General features: G+C 41.3%; 1 protein-coding gene across 13 annotated transcripts in view; it reads left to right on the top strand.

The window, feature by feature from the left end:
• DLG2 (discs large MAGUK scaffold protein 2) overlaps positions 1–23,191 on the top strand; it is a 1,023,659-nt gene that overhangs the window by 4,460 nt on the left and 996,008 nt on the right. For 12 of the 13 annotated variants that reach the window (XR_015749696.1, XM_087966067.1, XM_087966065.1 and 9 more), the window contains exons 2-3: positions 1,612–2,489; positions 12,619–12,750. Coding sequence is in view for 12 of the 13 variants with exons in the window: in XM_087966067.1 (XP_087822193.1) it covers positions 2,471–2,489; positions 12,619–12,750 (151 nt within the window). In the remaining variant the exon portion in view is untranslated. The remainder of the gene's footprint in view (positions 1–1,611; positions 2,490–12,618; positions 12,751–23,191) is intronic. The other variant, XM_087966059.1, reaches the window with a different exon arrangement.

Here is a 23,191-nt window from a genome sequence, read left to right as displayed (position 1 = left end):
AGATGCAACCCATCTGGGAACTTCATCTAGGGTAAGTAAATGAGATTTGGAGCTGGCCTGGCAGCAGCAGGAGCCTCCCACAAAGGTGGCAGGGGGAGAGGAGGGTCGGTAAAAAATGGTTGTAATTTGAGGACTACCTGTACTTACTTTCTGGCCTGCTGGATTCTCCTTTCACATTTATTTAATTGCTTCAGCTGCTCATTTCAGATAAGCAACTGCTGGTGGCATGCACAATCATAAAACAATCACAATACAGGTTGTCCTGGAGTTATGACCACCATTGAGCCCCTGATTTGTGGTTAAATGAGATATTTCTTAAGTGAGTTTTGCCCCATTTTACGACCTTCCTTGCCGTAGCTGTTAAGTGAATACCTGCAGATGTTAAATTAGTAACAGGGTTGTTAAGTGAATCTGGCTTCCCCTTTGACTTTGCTTTTCAGAAGGTCAGAAAAGGGGATCACACGACCCCAGGACATTGTAACCATCATAAAAAGGAGTCAATTGCCAATTTTAATCACCCTGGGATGCTGCAACAGTTGTGAGTGTGAAAAAGTCACTTTCTTCAGTGCCATGGTTACTGTGAACAGTCACTAAACTAACTGTTGTAAGTCGAGGAAGACCGGTATAGTACAAAAATATATATCTACAGGTCGTCCTTGACTTACGACCACAATTAAGTTCAATATTTCCATTGTTAAGTCCGCCGTTTGTTAAATTGCCCCATTTTATGACCTTTTTCTCGCCACAGTAGTGAAGTGAATCCCTGCAGTTGATAAGCCAGTAACCCAATTGTTAAGTAAATCCGGCTTTCCCATGGACATTGCTTGTCCGAAGGTCGCCAAAGGAGATCCCATGACTTTGGCATGGTCGTAAGCATGAATCCGTTGCCGAGCATCTGAGTTTTGATCACATGTTGTGGTTAGCCTGCAGCAGGTACAGATGGCTGAGGAGAGCGAGGACACAGATGAGGGCCCAGGACCATTAGGGAGTGGACTGCTGCCTTCCGAGATTGTGAGGGCTGGCAGCAGCGATGAGGAGGTTCCCGAGGAACCTGTGCCAAGTGCGCGTGCGCACAGGATTGCTCGCAGGAAAGAGCAGCTGCAACAGCATGAGCGACTCGGGAGTAATGGCCCCTCCAAGAAGATAAAAGCCAGCTGTGAAACGAAAGTTCTTTGCAGGAAGCAAAGACGTTTTGAAACTCAGCCTCGTGGATATTGCAGTATCTTAAGTTGGTATTTGAAGACTCTTGTGTTGTGAAATATTTCTGATCTGTTATTCTAGGCAGTTTCACACAATTTTGGCAAGGTTTGTGCAGCCTTTTAACCGGGGATTTATAAGACTCATTAAAAGGTTTCTGTTCCCTTTAGTTATTGTTTGTCTTATTGGAAAAGGGTTTGGGGCAAAACATCACATGACCCTGGGGTGCGACAAAGATTGTGTGAAAAAAAAAAAAGCAGTCATCGGTTGCTTTTTTCCAGTGCTGTTGAAACTCTGGTCACTAAATAAACTGTTGTAAGTCGAGGACTTCCTGCATATGAGACAACCAAGAGATTTTCTTGATTTCATCGTGAGGGGAAACTGTACTGAAAAACTCTTCTCTTCTCTTGGTAGGTGGTGGCTGCTTCCTGAGCTCAGCGCGAAATGACCAGAACTCACTTGTCCCGATGCCCCGTGGTTTGCTTCACCAGCCTGCCCTGGGAACAGCACTGTCGCTTTAATAATTCCATGTCAAGGGATTGCTGCTTTCAATCCTCTTGGGTGTAATACAAGAGGATCAGAGGGATGTTACAGACCAAAAGGCTGGGTGGAGAGTCTACAAATGAAAGTGCGGCTGTGCGGGTAACCAACTGAAACTTCGGAGCTTAGTTTCCAGCATCCAGAAGATCAGGATGTCTGTCTAATGGGCAAAAATCCTTGTGACTGCATCAGGAAGAAAGAAAGAAAAACTCCTCTTTGAATGGCCTCCAGCTTCCTTTAGAATTTTATTGGGATTATTTAAGACGGGGTTGGGCAGTTTTGGATTCTGGAATACTGAGATTGCCAAGTTTTTGGACTGTGTGCCTTAATTGCATTTTTTTTGGGGGGAGGGATGTTCACTGAACTTCTGAATACAATACAAAAACAATCCTCTGTGGTTGGAAGAGGGATTCTTAGACGCTTTTGTAAACGGATGTGTGTTTTCTCCGATATATTTTTATAGCTTGGGAAATACTTTGCAGATTTTGACAACGGCTTGTGGCAGACATTCTCTCAAACTCCCCTCCCTGCCTTTTGCTCTTTTCCTGGGGATGTGGGAAGTTTTTAACGTGAGGAATTACGAGCATCCTTGGTAGGAAATGAAGAAATAGAGTCCTTTTTTTAACCTGAACCATTTTGAGTGGGACGGCAGACTTCTGACTTCCCAAGATAATCCCGGAAGGACTCTACAGGAAATAAATACTTGCGTCCAGTCCCAGAGGTAACAGCAAGAATGCCAGTGAAGAAGAAAGGTGGGCTATGAGGGGGGGGTTTGGTCTGGCTTTTGAACATAATTGGATATGTGACATGTGCCATTTTCCACTAAAAAGCATTTGAATAGGAGAATAAAAGTATTTTTCGGTGGAGAGGGGAAAGAGGAGCACTTCGTGCATCGTTGTTTACGTGCAAAAAAAACCTTTAAAACTTCAAATAAAATAGTTTGGAGAGCTTTTGGTTTTTGTAGTGTTTCAGTAAAGGGAATCGGGAGGTGGGAACAGCTCCAGTTGTTTTATCCCGGCAATAATTCCATGTATAAACATACATAAATATAAATGATATCAGCAGTACTTTGTTCTGTGGGCAGGATTGGTGGAAGAATTCCCGGATAGATCTTACAAAATCATGACTTTAATTGCTTACAGAGTTCAATGTTATTAACTATTAGTGATTATTTTCTTTTATGAGAGGTGTGTCATTTGCCACTGTTTTAGGCATGTTCCTGAAACACACAACAATAGCTCTTATTTATTTTTAGCTGTCATGAAGTCAAAGCAAATAATGAGAAACATGAGTCAGGAACTCCCATTTCCAACATTAGGTTGAATAAAACGTCTTTTTAAGATTGTCATGAATGTTTTTAAACTTCTCTAGTGAAATATGTTTCTTTGTTTCAAAAATAGCTCTGAAATGTCCAAATCGGCTCCACTTCATCAAATGCAAAACAATAAAAAAACTATTTTTTCACTGTTAAGGAGAGTGTCTCTAATATGAAAGGGGAAAGAGTTGGCTACTGCATTTTAAATATACCTTTATTTAACTCCCTCCGTCCTCATTAAAAATCCTTGACAACTGAGCACAGGTTTTGTCTGAACCGCAATGTATCTATAGTTCTTTTATCACAATAAACGATAAGCATTTGGTCGTATGAAAGAAGCTAAAAGGGAATCCTTTTGCCCTAGGGATAAAATTTGTCACAAAGTAATACTGTTCCCTGTTTCATCCTTTCTTTTCAGAGGCCTTTTTGTTTGTTTGTTTTAGCATGTAAAACACTTCTTGCTCTCTGTTTTGGGGCTAGAAATATGTTCTTATATTTGCTAGTCTGGAACATAAGTATAAATCAATAAGGAGAAAGGAGAGCCTATTATTGCTTTGGGTTATTGTAATTCCTTGACTTGCTGTTCCCAGATAATGCATTAATTAATGGTGACATCTTTACGATTCGGCTTAATCATTACAATGCACCTGATTGGTGTTTTTATTTCTGAAAGTAATGGGAATGCACAGAAAGGGAGATAATTGATTGTACTGCTTATTAGTCATACTGAGCAAGCAGAGGGAGCTTATCTGTCTTCCCTAAATGTATTTCTAGATTTAGAAAGAGCAAATTCCAAATCTCTGGGCCATTTTCGTTGGGAATTTTGGCAGTTTGTAATCTCAATACATGTGGAAGACATCTGGTTGAGGAAGGAAGTCAAAATCAATATAATGATCCCTTCCAAGTGTTGATTCTGTGGAAATGTTTGTCACTGCCATGGCTGTAGCGTCCTGTGCAGACATAAAGGTTTTCAGAATCTGTATCTAGGTGATGAGAAGAGAGAGAAAAAAAACATATTTCCGATATTTGTGCTAGATTGAGATGTTAAACATTGACTGCTTTGAGCAAAACTCCAGATCCTTTATCATGTAGGGATAAGCGTCAGATGAACTTGACCGTAGACTCTTCAGAAACTAGAATGAACAAAGGTAGAAATTATATTTTTATTGTATTTCAGGAATGGTTGCTATAACAGATAGTTGTCAGCTACTGAACATGTGGGATCTTTTAATTCAAGATTCATACTTGGTCAGGTTGTAAGCATTTCACACTTTGTACAAGCTGGTCTTCTTATTTTGAGTCCTGAAAATGTCCATCTCATTCATCTGTGGTGATTCTCAGTCATCCAGGTCATAGTTGTCTCAACGGTGCTTTTTTCTTCAAAAGACAACTGGACTGTTTTTCCCTTGAAGAAGACGTTTTGCTTCTCATCCAAGAATCTTCAGTTCTGACTGAATGGTGGAGGATGGAAGGATTTATGTTCCTTGCAGTCATCTGGTCATTTAGCACTCATTCTGAGAGTCATTGAGTCCCCTTGGAAGTTTATCTTGTGTCCTCAGGGTCACCTGAATAGTGCAAATAGGTATGGAGCCTTCTTGGAACTGCTGAAAGGACTGTGTTGTAAACAGAAGATAGGTGGTGTCGTATCTCTCTCCATTTGTTGAGAATGTGGACTGCTGGCTTGAAAGAAGGGTCAAAGAGGCCATCTACATTAAGATTGAACAGTGCTCTCTTGACAGAGGAGGAGGGATACAACGCTACCCATATGCACTACTTAGATGACCCCAGGGGCACAGATAAACCTCCAAGGGGCCTCAATGACTCTCAGAGAGAGTACTAACGACAGGTGACTGCAAAGAATATAAATCCTTCCATTCTCCATCATTCGGTCAGAACTGAAGAAGCTTCTTCGACGAGAAGCAAAAACGTCTTCTTGCTCAAAGGGAAAAAAACCAACAAACAGTCCAGTTGCATTTTTGAAGAAAAAGGCACCTTTGAGTTCACCTCAATTCTATTTAAGGTGCATCTCCTCCTCCCTAACTGAATCATATTAAGATTGGCTCACAGTAAGGGGCAGCCCTGACCCTTGCACGTGCAAGAAACATTGCATGGGGTTTTTTTGTTTTCTTATCCTGAAGAAAATTAAGCCAGCTTCAGCAAAAACTCAGCATGAGCAGATGGGACCCCTGCATCGAGCCAGTCACATCTGGTCTTTCTTGCAGGTGTAAGCATTGCAGATTTTTTTTGTCTTTCTGCAAACATCCTGCCTCAAAACTTAATGCATAGGAACAATCCTTTTTGCAAAGCAAAGAAATGGGCTTATTCTGGGTTTTTTTTTTGTTTGAACCACCACGGGACTCTTATACCTAATGGGATGAATTGCAAGAAGTCATTTCTTTGCTTCAGCAAGCAAGTGATCCTTACCCTTTTAAAGCTAGTTTAGCTTGGTCAGGCCAAAACTGGCCAATAATCTTCTATTATCTTCTATCTTCTATTATATATGTGTGTGTGTGTGTGTGTGTGTGTGTGTGTGTATGTTTTCGTAGATTTTCACAGGTATAGGTATGTAGGTCGAGCAAGATACTCTTAATCTTACATGGGAAAAGACCCGAACGCACCTAGACCTACACACACACACACACACACACACACACACACACACACACACATGTAGTCATTTCTTTGCTTCAGCAAGCAAGTGATCCTTACCCTTTTAAAGCTAGTTTAGCTTGGTCAGGCCAAAACTGACCAATAATCTTCTATTATCTTCTATCTTCTATTATGTGTGTGTGTGTGTGTGTGTGTGTGTGTGTGTGTGTATCACATAGTTTCCTAGCGAAGCACGGGTATACAACTAGTCATAAATTATTTTTCCCAGTTTTGGTTTGACCAAGCTAAGACTAGCTTTAATGTAAAATGTAAAAATCTACATAGAATATAAACATAGTCTACGATTATGTTTATATTCTACGTAGATTTTTACAATTTACATTAACTACATAGATTTTATATAATCTATGTAGTTAATGATGTTAATTACAGCTTTACTTGCACATGGAACAAATGTGTGGCTCAATTTTGGGAGTTTGAGGCATTTTAAGATGAAAATGCTATAGGTTGGGAGCAAGGGTGTGGATCTTATTGGTACAATATCTGGGTGTGTTTATATTGGGGGGAATATTAAGATTTAAACAACATCCAGCCTGACTGAAGAATGACAGCTTTGTCTTACTAAAATAAAAAAAAACTCATGTTTTGGATAACTTAAGAGATACTGTGCATTAAATATTCAACATGAGGATCAGCTAGAAAATCATACCCGGTCCATTTTAGTGGGTAGTATTATACTCAAGGAAGGCTTAAAAAGAAGCACTAAAGAGCAATGGATTGAATTGAGAAGATGCTTTAAGCAGGAAGCTTCAATAATATTTGTTACACAGCAGCCTGAGAAACTAGCATTAGATCTAAAAACTGTCTTTCAACAAGTATTCAGACTAAAATTGGTTTCAAGAAAATCTAGGACCAGTACTATAAGTCACTATCTTCTGGAGAAAAATAACATTGAAGGACAACAAGGATAATATACTGGTAATCCTTGGACCACAATTGAGCCCAGAATTTTTGCCGATAAGTGAAACATTTGTTAAGTGAATTTTGCCCCATTTTACAACCTTTCTTCCCGCAGCTGTGAAGTGAATTACTGCAATTGTTAAGTTAATAACACGATTGTTAAGTGAATCAGGCTTCCCCATTGACTTTGCTTGGCAGAAGGTCTCAAAAGGTGACCACATGACCCTGGGACACTGCCACCGTCGTAAATATGAGTCAGTTGCCAAGCATTTTTATTTTGATCACATGGGGATGCTACATGGGGTCATTAAGTGCAAAAAACGCTCATTAAACCCTTTTTTCAGTGCCATTGTAACTGAACAGTCTCTAAACTGTTGTAAGTTGAGGGCTACCTGTACAGAATGCTTACATTTCATAGCAAAATGGTTTAAAAAAAAGTATTCTTTTAATGCCAGGAATTGGACAATGTTATATTAAAAGCGTGTCCCTCTAGTCATCAGTAATCAAATCTGGTGCCTTTATCTTAGATGCCCATTAAGTCCAGCTACTTATTGCATCAAAATTGCACCTTTATATTGGATCACTAAACCTACTGCCATCTCCGAGAACTATCTGCAATTTAAACTAACAGGCGCAACAAAAGTCTATAACGAGGAATGGAGCTATAATGAGTACTTTTTAGAAGGCCAACCTGATTTATTTATTTTTTCTTAGCTTGCAGCTTTTCACTCTCTGGTTTTCTATGGCTTTCCCTTCCACGGTGAACCAATGTACTGTAGCTAATGGGCAGGGCAGAAAGAGCTTTGTTAGAAGGTTGATGGTTTCAGAAAATCTTTGGGCCAACTTCTCTCGCCTTCTTTTGATTTCTCAGAAAGCATCCAGGCCCCGAAGAATCCCACACAAACACCCCCTAGAAAATAAAACCAGCAGGTAGCAGCTGCAGCCCAGTTTGGGAATTTGAGTTTATTTTATAAATTCAGCCATGCTCTCTTTAAAAAAAAAAAGGCAAAAAGTAAACTGGGGATGGGTTGGTGTAGAAGGTTTTAGCTAGATTGCTTAGTGAGAAAGGATGTTTATGACTTCCTACAGACATAGGAGCCATTTAGTACACATGTTGTCAACATGCTTTCCAAGCCTTGAATGTTCTCCTTGGACTAAAATCAGTTATAGATTTTTCTCCGTCATCTGGAATTAACCAGAGCGACTACCACTAATTGATAGGTCTGGTTCCTGGAGGGAACAGATTACGGCCTTGTTTCTTTTCTTCCATCAATGCAGACTTGAAGTATCTGCACGTGTCTTTGTATATGGGGCAGCAGGCAAGCCCAAAGAAAAATATCTTCTATCCTTATAATGTGAATATTGGAATATTTTGTGCGGTAGGCATGGGCAATCTCTGGATTACAGAATAGTAGAGTTGGAAGGGACCTTGGAGGTCTTCTAGTCCAACACCCTGCTCAGGCAGGAAATCCCCTATACCTGTTGTGGTTAGCTGGCAGCAGCTGCGGATGGCTGAGGAGAGCGAGGACTCAGATGAGGGGCCAGGACCATTAGGGAGTGGACTGCTGCCTTCAGAGATTGTGGGGGCTGGCAGCAGCGATGAGGAGATTCTCGAGGAGCCTGTGCTTTCCTATGAGCACGCAGGGCTGCTCGTAGGAAAGAGCAGCTGCAACAGCAAGGGCGACTCGGGAGTAAGGCTGCAAGGTAATGGCCCCTCCTTCAATAAGATAAAGGCCAGCTGTGAAGCGAATGTTCTTTGCAGGAAGCAAAGATGTTTTGAAACTCAGCCTCGTGGACATTACAGTATCTTAAGTTGGTCTTTGAAGACTCTTACGTTGTGAAATATTTCTTATCTGTGATTCTTGGCAGTCTCACACAGTTTTGGAGAGGTTTGTGCTTATCAAAGTTAATTAGTTTGCAGCAGCCTTTTAACTGGGGATTCGTAAGACTCATTAAAAGGTTTCTGTTTCCTTTGGTTATTGTTTGTTTTATTGGAAAAGGGTTTGGGTCAGAACAATTCCATTTCAGACACGTGGCTGTCCAGTCTCTTCTTCAAAACCTGCAAGGATGGAGCACCCATAACTTCTGAAGGCAAGCCTTTCCACTTACTAAATGTTCCAAGAACTTTCTCCTTAATGCTAGGTTAGTTCTCTCCTGGATTAGTTTCCATGTATTGCCTTCTGGTGCTGTTTTCAGCTACAGATAGTCCTTGACTTACAACGGTTCACTTAGTGACCATTCGAAGTCACAACGACACTGAAAAAACCCGACTTACGAACATTTTTCACACTTACGACTGTTGCAGCATCCCCATGGTCACGTGATTTACATTGGGGTTGCTTGACAACCGACTCGCATTTACGACGGTTGCAGTGTCCCGTAGTCACGCAATCCCCTTTTGCGACCTTCTGACAAGCAAAGTCAATGGGGAAAACTAGATTCACTTAACAACCGTGTTACTAATTTAACAACTTCACTGATTCACTCAACAAAGGTGGAGAGAAAAGCCGTAAAATGGGGCAAAACTCACTTAACAAATTTCTCCCTGAACAACATAAATGTGTGGTCGTAAGTTGTAACCTGTATTCCAGCCCTAGAATTTCCAGTGGCCCCAACCAGCGTAGTGAGCAAGGCTGGGATTTGTAAATTGGCAGCATAGAGTCGGTTGCCACATTTTTTTCCAACCTGGGAAACTTCCAGATAGGTGAATTTTCAACGGTGATCTTACTTTCTTAGAAAAAAAATTAAGAACACCCAAAAGATTAATGTTTGGCAGCATGCCAGCTTCCAATTATTATTTTACTATTTTTGAAAAGAAATACCATGTAGGTCTAAGCGTATTTAGTATGTCTCTGTATGTGTCTGTTTGGTACCCCAGTCGTTCGTGGCCTTCGGCTGTGATTTAACCGTGGTTTTTTGGGGGAGGTTTGAGTTTGGCTTGCTCCCAACTGGCATATGGAGAATGCTTAGTCAGGCAGAAAGGAACAGATGCCCAGTTTATTACAAATAAATGCATTGTTAAAACATAGACCTAGTTGTAGCTGGATGTGTCCTTACAAAGAGCTGAGGAAGACTTGTCACCTTTATTCATCAATCAGAGAGAGCCAGACTGGGTGGTTTTTTCACCATTGGTCATTCTCACCATACTACTTAATAGTAGCAACTGTGAAAGGGATCTTGGAGTCCCAGTGGACAACCATTTAAATATGAGCCAGCCGTGTGCAGCAGCTGCCAAAAAAGCCAACACAGTTCTAGGCTGCATAAACAGAGGGATAGAATCAAGATCACGTGAAGTGTTAATACTGCTTTATAATGCCTTGGTAAGGCCACACTTGGAATACTGCATCCAGTTTTGGTCACCACGATGTAAAAAAGATGTTGAGATTCTAGAAAGAAGAGAAGAGCAGCAAAGATGATTAGGGGACTGGAGGCAAAAACATATAAAGAACGGTTGCTGGAACTGGGTATGTCTAGTTTGATGAAAAGAAGGACTAGGGGAGACATGATAGCAGTCTTCCAATATCTCAGGGGCTGCCACAAAGAAGAAGGAGTCAAGCTGTTATCCAAAGCACCTGAGGGCAGGACAAGAAGCGATGGATGGAAATTAATCAAGGAGAGATTCAACCTAGAAATAAGGAGAAATTTCCTGGCAGTTTCGAACAATTAATCAGTGGAACAACTTGCCTCCAGAAGTTGTGAATGCTCCAACACTGGAAGTTTTAAAAAAGATGTTGGATAACCATTTGTCTGAAGTAGCGTAGGATTTCCTGCCTAGGCAGGGGGTTGGATTAGAAGACCTCCACGGTCCCTTCCAACTCTGTTATTCTATTCTATTCTATTCTATTCCATTCCATTCCATTCCATTCCATTCCATTCCATTCCATTCCATTCCATTCCATTCTATTCTATTCTATTCTATTCTATTCTATTCTATTCTATTCTATTCTATTCCATTCCATTCCATTCCATTCCATTCCATTCCATTCCATTCCATTCCATTCCATTCTATTGCCTGGTCACTTTCCAATTGGGTTACAGGTAGTTCTCGACTTACAACTTTCTTTAGTGACGGTTTGAAGTTATAATGGTGACTTATGATCGTTGTTCACACTTAAGTTAGAGTGTCCTGGGGGTCACATGATCATCACTGAGGTGTTCTGACAAGCTGGGTCAATGGGGAAAGCTGGATTTACCTAATGACCATGTGATTCACCTAACTGTAGCTTAATGACTATGGCAACAAAGGTCATAACATTGGACATCGTACTTAATAACCACCTCACTTAGAGACAGAAGTTCCAGGCCAAAATGTTGAAGATTGAGGACTTGCTGTATTCTTATATGGAAGATAGATGTCATGCCCCTGCCAGAGTCTGAATCCGAGGAGGAAGTTGAACAGCTGACGGAGTGGGAGTGTGGCTCCATTGGCTGTGGAGGAAACTGGGGAAGGGCAAAGTCTGGCTGGGCAGAGCAGGGGAAGGTAGAACAAGGGAGAGAGAATTCAGAGGAAGACCCAGGCCCACCCTCTCTTCATCCTAGGGCATGCAGGGAGGAACGGAGAAGAGAGCAACATGGGTTGCATGGCTTACCGGGGAGGAAAGAGCCCTGATTCCCTTCATTAGCCACAGCTGGGAAGAGAGCTTAAAAGAGATGCATGCTGAGTGCGGCAGCTGCTGGGAGCAAATGCGAGTTTATCTTGTGTTGACTTTAGTTATCTGTGTTCCTGGCATCTTCCCAACCGTGTTGAGTTATTGCCGTACCTTCACATCTGGAATTCTTGCTCCTGCCCTGCCAAACTAATTACTTCATTTTTGCCTTGATTGGACTTATAGTTACAGTTTTTGTTGACCACGTTTTGCATTTGATTCTCTGTAGCCCAAGCCTGTTCCTGGGAGAGTTTTTCTCCAGCCAGAAGGTAACCAGGACATTGGGGGCAAAGTTGGAGCTAATAAAGGGACTCCTACTGATTATCTGACTAAAAGGAATAGTTTCCGTTTTCAGTTCAATTTGGTGTTCTGTTATTTCTTGTAGCCAATTTCTTATTTTTACCCAATATCTTCTCGTTTCGGGACATAACCACCACATATGAAAGAAGGTGCCATTGGGGACCTTGTCAGAAGGTCGAAAAGGGGATCACATGACATTGCAACTGTCATAAATATGAGTCAATTACCAAGCATTTGAATTTCGATGGGGATGCTACAACAGTCATAAATATGAAAATGGTCATAAGTCACTTTTTTTCAGTACTGTTGTAACTTTGGCCACTGTGTTAACTGTTGTTGTAAGTTGAGGACTATCTGCATTTAAGTTTGCCTGTGATTTACTGTTATTTCTCCATTACTAGTTCTTCTAGAATTTTCAGTAAAATAAACAGCCAACTAGCCTACTTCTGTCTCAATGTTCTTTTGTTTGACCAATAGAAAAGACACAAGAATGTATCAATTATAGTTTTTTAGAGCTCAGTCATGTGCACAATAATGTAAATAAATAATGTAAATAATGTGTCAATAGGAGCTATAGGTTAAAAAAAGAGGCATGATTTTATTTACAGCTGCTATTTTGACTTTTTTAAAAAAATATTCTCTCCACAGATGCCCCTGAATTGGAATGTTGCAATTCTGTGTGCAATACAGCTGCCTTAGTTTTAAAGAAATGATTTAAAACACTTATTTTTTCATTTTGTTTATCATCTAAGTAACAAATAAACCTCCAAAGTAGTTTATGAGATCAGCTATAAACAAGGCAACATCTGCCCTGGGATATTTGTCTAAAATGCTTAACACAAGTGGTGAGGAAGGCAAAGGGAAACAGATGTATATGACCATTTTTAAACATTACCGTTAATCTGTGCCTCTTTGCTTTAGAACTGAGCAAAATCAAGCTTCGTAGTAATTAGTAATCTTTGTATGGCAAATGCATCCTTCTGTTTTGCTATTTTTTTAAAAAAATATTTACGGTTCAGCTAATTATTGTTCTATTATTGTTTTCTTCAGACACTGATCGAGCTTTAGCACTTCTGGAAGATTATTGTAAGAAGTTAAAAAGGCCAGAGGAGCAACAACTGAAAAAAGCCATTAAGAAAGTGATGGGCATCTTTAAAAGCAGTTTGTTCCAGGCCTTGCTAGGTATGTGAATTAATGCTACTTTGTCATACTGTTATGCTTCATTTATTTGGATGTTGTCCTAGATGGCTTTTCCAGAACACTTTCTGAGATCTGGGAATACTGAATGAATATTAGTTATTGGTTATCGATTAGAATAATTACGAATGATAACCCCATGAAAGGCAAGTCCTTTTTCATGCTATTTACTTTAGGAGAAAATTCCCCTGTTGCTTTATGAGAAAAAGCCACCAGTTCTGTAAAGGAACCATTATGTAGGAGGACAAATATTTTTCGGCCATTGGAGAACAGAGGAACAAAAGGTTTCCTAGTCCCAAAGGTGCTTTTTGAAAAGGGAACTGGACTTTTGGGGGTTTTTTTCCTTGAAATTTTTTTTCCTTGAAAATGGGGAAACTATAACGATTAGCATCTCCTAACTATAATATCTTGGAATCAGGAATATTAATTCATTCATAGATGATGGCTTAATATCCTGGTTCCTCTTTAACTGCAACCCATGTTTTTTAAAATGGTAAAATATAGTTTTCTGATTTTATAATGATTCAAGTATATGAGTTGCACGAATGATGAACAGATTTATGTGTCCTTTGGCTTAAGAGTGATTCCCCAAACCAGCTTTTAGGATGAAAGAATTTACCTACTGAATCAACAAACAAGGAAAAAAATGTGTTGTTTGAGATGAAAATACACATATTTATTCTTCTTCCTGACTTGGAATGAGGTTTGTTCTTTACCATGGTGCTTTTTTTTTTTAAATACTGCTAAAGAGATTGAAATGGGAAAGCACATAATCTCTCATTATAAAATTGTTTTGCAATTTAATGGCTTAGAACCGCTGGTTTTTTTTTTTCTAAAGTAGTGGTCTGAGCGTATTCCAGGCTGCGAGATAATGCTGTTGCATAATCAATAATCAGGTTTGGTTACATAATGTCTGCTTTTTAATAATCATGTTTCTGACATCTGTTTGAGACCGTTTCAGGTCGATTTGCCAAGTTAATGTGCTTGCATCTCCTACCTCTTACCTTTAAAATTCTGTTGTTGCCGTTGCAGATTTTAGCCTAAATGGTTTTATCTCTGGGTTTTAAATCCTGCCTCCTTGTAGTTTTTGTGCTCTGATACACAATTTACACATTGCCAAAGAACTGCACGCAAGACTGTTTTTTAAACAGTTGGCTTCATTGGGTGCATGTGCAATCTTCCATCTGAGAAGGTCCCAATCTCAGAATGAGTTAGGAACTCTGGAAATGCTCTGTCCTAGGAAGATTCAAAATAGGTTTGTTTCAAACCATTCTTGGGCCACCTAAAATATCTTGTTCCATGTTTGTTATGGTCTGTTTCAGGGTTGGAATCATCAAGGGCACACTATTTTTGCATACTGCTATATTTCATTTAAATATTTAAGGCAGGGGTCTTCAAACTTGACAGCTTTAAGACTTGTGGACCAACTCCCAGAATTCCTCCTCCAGTCATGTTAGCTCAGGAATTCTGGGAGTTGAAGTCCACAAGTCTTAAACTTGCCAAGAAAATTGCCTGACATCTCAAAGCACCTAGCTGAACTTTGCACCAGATTAGAAACTAATAGATTGTGAGTTCTAGTGCCACTTCAGGCATGAAAGCCGGTAGAGTGACTTTGATCCAATTACCAGGAGACTGTGAGTTCTAGTCTCACCTCAGGCATGAAAGCTGGCTGCATGGATTTGGGCTAATCACCAGGAGACTGTGAGTTCTAGTCCTGCCTCAGGCATGTCAGCTGGCCAGGTGACTTTGGGCCAATCATCTTCTCTCAGCCCAACTCACCTCACAGGGCTGTTGTTGTGTGGAAGATAGGAGAAGGAAGGAATATTAGATATGTTCACAGCCTTGAGTTATCTATAACAATAAAAGCGGAATTTAAACAACTAAAATAAGTAAATAAATAAATTTAGGTCTATGGAGATTCTCAGTCATCCAGGTCATAGTTGTCTCAAAGATGCTTTTTCAAGAGGCCACTGGACTTTCTTGCTTTTCTTTGAAGACGTTTCACTTCTCATCCAAGAAGCTTCTTCAGCTCTGACTGGATGGTGGGACGGAATCATTCCCCACCCTCCAGTCAGAGCTGAAGAAGCTTCTTGGATGAGAGATGAAACGTCTTCAAAGAAAAACGAGGAAGTCCAGTTGCCTCTTGAAAAAGCACCTTTTGGACAAGTAAATTTAGGCTTTCCAGATTAGTCACGCCAGCATATGCCCTAGAGCAGGGGTGCCCAACCACCGGGCTGCAGACCGGTACCGGTCCGTGGATCACTTTGCACCGGGCCGCAAAGAAAATAAAAATAAAAAATAAAATAAAAATGGCGGCTTTCTTCGCCTTCGGTGAATGCTGCTGGGATCAGGGATCAAGGACACAAATGAAAGAAGGGGAGGGTGGAAGCAACCAAAGCCTGTCCTGCTCTCCGGCTCAGTGGCTTCGGTTTCCTCCCGCCTCGTTCTTCTCTCAGTCGTTCTCTCGCTCCTCCACCAGCCCAGGAAGAAACTGCTTCAAAGAAGCCGGCAGGGTGGCTTTTCCTGTCGGCGCAGCTCCCGAGCGCCCGTTCACCCCCACCCCGCCGCCAATCAATCCAGGTTCAATCCAGTGCTCCGTTCTGCCTGCCTGCCTGCCTTCGTTTCTGGTTGTTTCGGAGCAGCTTCGGCTGAGAATAATAACTATTCGCCTCTTTTTCTCAGCCGAAGCTGTTCCAAACAACCAGAAACGAAGGCAGGCAGGCAGGCAGAATGGAGCACTGGATTGAACTGCTGGCGGCGGGTGGGGGTGAACGGGCGCTCGGAGGAGCTGCGCCCACAGGAAAAGCCACCCTGCCGGCTTCTTTGAAGCAGTTTCTTCCTGGGCTAGTGGAGGAGCGAGAGAGCGACTGAGAGAGGAACGAGGCAGACATCTGAGGAATGAGGCTGAGGGAGGCAGGGCCGAGAGGCGGGGCTTCTCAGCCGTCCTGCAGGGACTTGTCCTGAGCCGCGGAGACAGCTGTGGGCCGCCGCCGCCCAGCGCTCAGTTTTGAAGGTGCTCCTCAGCCCGGCGCAGTTCCTGAATCTGCAGCTGAAACCCTCCGTTTTAAATGTCCCAATAGAAGAGAATATCTGTCGCTCAGGGTTGCAATGAGGAGGCATTGGCGCTCCCTGAACTTGGTGGTTTGCTGGCAGACGTTTTATTACCCAACTAGGTAACAACATCAGATGTTACCTAGTCAGGTAATGAAACGTTTGCAAGCAAACCACCAAACTCGGACTCCTTCCTCCCCCCACCCTTCCTTGAAAAAGTGTTTCTGCGTGAAACTGGTCCCTGGTACAAAAAAGGTTGGGGACCACTGCCCTAGAGTTTGTGGGAGTTTCAGCCCCAGGAAAGCTGGTTTGCAAGAAGAAGGCTGCCCTGTGCTGTGTCCAGCGTGCAGGCATGTTCTTGATATGTTTTCTGTGACATAGTGCTTTTTAGTAACTCAGTAGTTTTATTTATAACTTCTTACACTTGCATATTAGATCTGAATGCTTTCTTGGACAGTAAATAAAGGTGGTGTAGAGTGACATCTTGTGGTTGCTTCTCATTGGGAAACATTCTTACATTGTGTAGCTACACCGATCATAGTTCTCCAAGACCCAGATACAGCTACCTGCAAGAATCTTGTTTTTCATCACCATTAATGTGGAAGCTGCTTTAAAATGAATCCCATTAGCCTGTCTTGACTCAAGTGTTTTCCAGATTAGCTACATTTGCACAACAGGTCTATCTTCTTTTCATTGCCTTACATGCAATCTTTGGGTTTGTACTGAAGCAGCTTGGAAGGTCAAAAACAAAATATGCATTTACCAGAAGTCCTCTGACCCCTTACCTTGCTTCTTATAGACATATTGTGCAAAACCACGAAATTGCTGAACTAAGGAACTGGAAATAAGCATGTTTCAGTGAATAAGAATGGGTCTGGAAAATAACAGATATGTACTTCTCCTTTTTGGTATAGCTTAACATAAGAAATGCCCCGGGCTAGGCTGAGGTTATGAAATGTATAAAAGTGACGCCTCAGGAAGAGCCAGGGGTTCAGAATTTGCCATGCTAATGCTCTGAACCTTTGTGCACAAATAAAAACCTGTATTCTCCAACCTTTCGTGGTCTTGTGTCCTGATTTGGAAACAGGATCTCCTGCAACATTTATGGCGACTCCGCCGGGACACAAGGGGCCCTGTACATTAACTCTGTTCCCACAACACGTTTAACCCTGTTAAACATAGTAACACTGAAAACTGATAGCAGAAAAAGACCCAGGAGTGCATCAAGTTTGCTTTTGAGTTTTAAGTTTATTTGTTTTTGTTTTCTTTTTAATTTAAAATACCTGCAAGAATCTTGTTGTGCACCACCATTAATGTGGAAGCTGTTTTATTGTTTTCCATTGCACGTTGACAAGCAGCATTGCCTAACCATTAAAGTACCCTGGCCTCATGATCAATGCCTATACATTTTTTTTCCAATTAAAGACCAAATCCTGTGCAAACACCCAATTTATTTGCAGTCAGTTGCAATATATCATTCCTTCCAGTTACCTTTCATATCCCACTTGGGTTATAATGAGATTAGGCTTTTCAGTTTCATATCCAGTTCAGCATATTAGCCTACATTTTATTAAGCTAAAGTATTTTCTTGTTTTTCATATTATTCTCTCACAATCCTTTTAGAGTAACTTGCTAGCTTCTGCATTTTTTCTTTTCTTCAATCATACTAGAATTTATCTAGATGGGAAGTGAAAGCTCCCACGGCCTTTGAAAAACCTTTTGTATTGGTGACTCATTAAAGCCATCATATCTGTTTCCAGGATGGAAACCGCTATTTGCATTGGGCAAATTTGATAGCAAACTTTTATAGGAAGGAGAGAATCATGCTGAATTTGTCTAGACTGCAATTGTCAAAATAAAAATGAGGCCTTTTTTCAAAACCAACTTAGCTTAGAACCATACCAGGTTTTGGACAAACCACCAACAGAAAGGGACACTTTCTTGATTCAAATATTGCAAGAATACAAATGGATATAAAATGGAACACTTTGTTTGGAGGGATGATAAAGTGCAATATGTCTCATTTTCACATTCATTTGACTAGGTATGCAGGTATGTGCCTGTCATTCCATGTGCTTGTTTGTAAATTTGGGTGAGGTTTAGGTCAAGTAGTGGTAATCAAATTCTTCCCTAGATGCATTTAGGACAGAGCTCTTGAGGTTCAAGGCCAATAGGATTTAAGTTTATATCTTGAGATCTTAAGGGTCATGACCAATCAAATCAAAATCAAATCAAATCTTTATTGTCAATGTACAACCTGTGTACAATGAAATTGAATGAGCCTCCCTTGGGATTTAAGGTTATCTTGAGAACTTGAGGTTCATGGCCAATGCATTTTAAGATATCTTGAGATCTTGAGGTTCATGATCAATGGGATTTAAGGTTATATCTTGAGAAATTGAAGTTCATGGCCAATGGGATTTAAGATTATATCTTGAGATCTTGAGCTTCATGATTAATGGGATTTAACACATTTAAGGCTATCAAGACACCCAGGTTCTTATTTATTCATTTCTGTGTTAAATTTATATGCCATCTTTTATCAATGTGATTTGGGTGGTATATACACTCCTTCCTCTTCCTCTTTTCCCTCTCAACCACCACCCTAGGAGATAGGATGGGCTGAAAGAGAGGAATTGGCTCAAAAGCACCTTGTTAACTTCTGGGGCTGACACTTAAATAAACCCTATGTCTCTTTGGTGCTAACTCACTGCTCTAAGCACTGTGCTGGCTTTCCAAGGAATTTGGAAGGAGTCCATCCATCCATCCATCCATCCATCCATCCATTCAGATTTTACAGATTTACAGATTTACAGAGTTGGAAAGGACCTTGTAGGTCATCTAGTCCAAGCAAGAGACCCTATACCATTTTTGACAAATGGCAGTCCAATCTCTTCTTGAAAGCCTCCAGTGATGAAGCTCCCACAACTTCCGGAAGGCAACTTCTGTTCCACGGGTTGATTGTTCTCACTGTCAGAAAGTTTCTCCTTATTTCCAGGTTAAACCTCTCTTTGTTCAGTTTCCATCCATCATTCCTTGTCTGGCCTAGAGGTGCTTTGGAAAACAGATATCTAGTTGTCTAGACATCTAGATGCATATATCACTCCACCCTCACATTTTCTCCATAACAATAAACCTGTGAGATAGGTCAAGCTGAGAGAGAGTGTGATTGGCCCCAAGTCAGCCAGGGAACTTCCATGGTTGAGGAGGGATTAGAACTGGGGGCCTCCTGCTTCCAGTTGGACATCTTCATCACTACACTGCACAGGCTGTTGGGCTGAGATGGGGAACTGTGTCAGCCCTTCAAAGTAGACCAGATCAATATACAGACACTGATTAATTAATCCATTGATTAATTGTTCTCACTGTCAGGAAATTTTTCCTTAATTCTAGGCTGGATCTTTCTTTGATAAATTTCCACCTATTGCTTTCTTGTTCTACTTTCAGGTGCTTTGGAGAAGAGATTGATTCCCTCTTCTTTGTAACAGTCCCTCAAATACTGGAAGACTACAACTGTATCATTTTGGCCTAGTCCTTCTGTAGTTATACCCAGTTCCTGCAACCGTTCATCATATGTTTTAGCCTCTAGTCCCGTAATCATCTTTGTTGCTCTTCTCTGCACTCTTTCTAGAGTCTCAACATCTTTTTATATCATGGCAACCCAAACTGGATGCAATATTCCAAGTGGGGTCTTACCAAAACGTTATAAAGTGGTACTAATTTAACACTTCACATGATCTTGATTCTATCCCTCTATTAATGCAACCTAAGACTGTGTTGGATATTTTGGCAGCCTGATCCTTCCCAATCATGCCGAAAGGATGCCCAGGGCCACTGTTCCGACCTAGGCTTCCCCCAACAGCACGAAGCTGAGTCCTCGTCCCGATAAATCCCTTTTATTTGATTTACAATGAATTTCCTCTCCAACAAAGTCCCGGCCAACATTCTTTCACGATAGTTCCCAATTACAGACCTTTATCAGGCTTGGAGAGGGGTCAAGGCCCATATCTTTCAGATGCCACAATACTTGGCAAGCATGCCAGAATGAACTAATTGTTTCCTGCAAAGCCACACTCCCCTTTTGCTCCTCTTTTATACTCTAGAGGAGGGGCCATTCACCGTCCACCTGTGGCTTTAACTCCCAAGTCGGCCCTTGTTCCTTAGCTGTTCCCTTCGTCTGGCAACTCTGTGCATACACACACTGGGAACAGGCTCCAACTGTTCTTCTGCCTCACTGATGTCTGATTCCAAAAGGAGCTGATAACTGTCAGATAGCTGTGGCCCCAACTCTGCCTCCAACACAGAGCCCTCGTCAGAGCCTTCCCCAGACTCCAGGACTGGCCCATGTTCCTCCCCAACCTCCTCACTGTCCGAATCTGCTGCCAGGTCCGTTGGGCCACAACAGCCACCTTGAAAACCTACACACCTTCCACCAGATGCCTCTCCCTTCCAACTCCCATCCTGTGTAAAAGAAAAGATATTTTACTACGTGTTGGGAGGAATAATGTAATAAAGAGAGAAAATCTTCAATACTTTAGCCTTCCCCCCCAAGTATTTCTTAACAGTGTTAATAGCACAGCTGGGAGGTGCCAGAGGGGCCACATCAATGAAGTTTTTAGGCTGCTGAGCCATGTTTTATTTGAATTTATCTGTGGAGGTCAGTCTTAATTGGAGAGGTCAGAGATGAGGGTTTATTTTGGAAACAGCGTTTCAGGTGCCGTAAAATATGAAAAAGGAAAGGAATTTGAAGTGGACTTTTTTCTTTACTAATGAGAGCAGCGTTTGATGATGGGATTGTAAAACTTTCCCTTTTTCCTGTGAGAGTCAAGGAGGGCACATTTCTAACGTTCCTAATTGGGTTGCGTTCTCCAACACGGTGCCCTGTACTTGTGTTGGGACTGTAAGAGCTTCTCACAACTCTCACTCAGTTGGCTCTGAGCGAGGTTGGCGCACGTGGATGCTGTGAAATTGGGACAAGTGCAGCTCAGCTCAGTGTACTGAAAAGCAGTAAAAAGGAAAGATTAATTCGCAAATAATTTTTTAATGGAAAGGTTTTAAAGAACAATTCCTTGTTATTGTCAAATCAGACTGAGAGCTATTCGATCCTCCTTTTCCAAAAGGTAAATGGGGTTTGTCTCTTCATCTAGTAGTTGGATGGAAAAGGACTCGGGGTGACATGGCAGGGGTGGGATTCTACCTGGTCGGACCGGTTCTATAGAACCGGTTGTTACGATTCTGCACAGTTAGAAGAACTGGCAAATTGCACCACTGGCTGGCCCCTCCCCTCTCCGCTCACTCACTCCTTACCTGGCATGCGTGCCATCCAACATGCCTGCCTTTGGTAAGTTGCTATTTTTCCTTCTGCCCCCCCCCCCCCATCAGCTGTTCTGCTGTGCCAGGAGATTTAGATTAGCTAGAAAGCAGGCAATTATTGGATTTCTTGCTTTCTAGCTAATCTAAAAGCAGAGCTGAATCTTCCTTAGGACTGAAGCATCTATTTTTCAGGGCAGACTCAGCTAGCAGATTGCAGAATAGTAGATCTCTGAGGGAATCTGTGATTCTGTGAGCAACTCGATCTGCCTGCCTGCTTTGCTTGATTTTGGGTAAAAGTTGCTTTTTTTAATAAAAAAAACCCCAATATTTATATAAATATTTATAATATTTACATACAAGCCACGCCCAGCCAGTCACATGACCACCAAGCCACACCCACAAAATAGGCCACGCCCACTGAACTGGTTGTTAAGAAATTTGAATCCCACCCCTGTTAACATGATAGCAGTCTTCCAATATTTGAGGGGCTCTCACTGAGAAGAGGGGGTTGACCCAAAGCACTTGAACATGGGATAAATAACCTTGAATGGAAACTAATCAAGGAGAGAACCAACCTAGAAATAAGGAGAAATTTCCTGATTAAGTGTGAGAACAGTTAATCAGTGAAACAGCTTGCCTTCAGAAGTTGTGGGTGCTCCATCATTGAAGGTTTTCAGGAAGAAATTGGGCAGCCTTTTGTCCAGGATAGGGACAAAAGAGTGTCCTGTTTGAGCAGGGGGCTGGACTAGACGATCTCCAAGGGCCCTTCCAACTCTGTTTGTCTCTATTTTGTAATTATATTAAGCTGGTTCTAGGATTCTTGGGGGGATGGGTTGTGTTGGAGGCATTAAAAAAAGGCAGAATGGTCATAAGCATTAAAAAGGGAAGTCCTAATTTCCTAATTAATTGTAAACAGCACTGCAGCAGAAAGGTTGAAACCTGGTTTCTTTATGTGCAGCTTTCTAAAACGAGCTTTCCAGTATTACAAAGTGTTCAGTTAACAATAAGCATTGTTCCTGTGATTGTTTTTCTCCCCCCAACCCTTCAAAATGTCTTTATTCTTTGTAGCAGCAAGTATTAATGGCTTTCCTTATAACTAGCCTGATGACCTTGCAAACGTTGGGGAAAAAAAATACTGTTGAACCTCCCAACCTCAGCTTTTCTTCCTGTCAGCTGGAATCCCATCACCAGAGAAGTGATTTCAAAAAGAACATTAATAAAAAAACACAATAGAGCCCACACAAGGATAGATCAGAGTTTGTTTGTTTGTTGCCGATTCACATTGGCTTGAGCAACTTACGGTATTGTTGGCTGTTTGTTGGGTTGCGAGTAAGCTCTTCAGAAAAAATACGTATGAATTTCTGAGGTAAATTTTTCTTCAAGTCAAGGTTGTCTCTTGGAAACAGCCCAGAAATGGTTTGCTATTGCCTCTTTTCTGGTCTGTGCGCGTATGTATGTATGTGTATATCGATAGATGATAGATGATAGACCAGTGGTTCTCAACCTGTGGTCCACAGACTCCTGGGGAGGGGTGCCCTGCGATTGTCGCCACGGGGGGGTCTTCAAAGGCATGAAGAAATGTTATGATTTAAATCTTGAGTTAAGTCTTGGGGGTCCGTGGCTGTGGTCTGTGGCCACAAAAAATATTTAAAGAGAGTCCATGGTGAAGAAAAAATTGAAAACTACTGGGATAATAGATAGATAGATAGATAGATAGATAGATAGATAGATAGATAGATAGAAAGAAAGAAAGAAAGAAAGAAAGAAAGAAAGAAAGAAAGAAAGAAAGAAAGAAAGAAAGAAAGAAAGAAAGAAAGAAAGAAAGAAAGAAAGAAAGAAAGAATAGATGGATGGATGGACAGTTGATAGATTGAAAGAGAGAATAGATATTTAGACAGATAGACAGACAGACAGACAGACAGTTTGATAGATTGAGAGAGAGAATAAATAGATAGGCTGGCAAGCAGGCAGTTAGCCAGGGGTCTTCAAACTTGACAGCTTTAAGACTTGTGGACTTCAACTCCCAGAATTCCTCTTCCAGTCATGTTAGCTCAGGAATTCT

Source organism: Notechis scutatus, chromosome 5 (assembly GCF_049901735.1).
Source record: "Notechis scutatus isolate UNSWTSFEM ecotype Mainland chromosome 5, rNotScu1.2, whole genome shotgun sequence".
Classification (NCBI taxonomy): Eukaryota; Metazoa; Chordata; class Lepidosauria; order Squamata; family Elapidae; genus Notechis; species Notechis scutatus.
The sequence above is the reverse complement of the archived record's forward strand: the minus strand, read 5'-3'. Positions and strand labels throughout refer to the sequence as shown.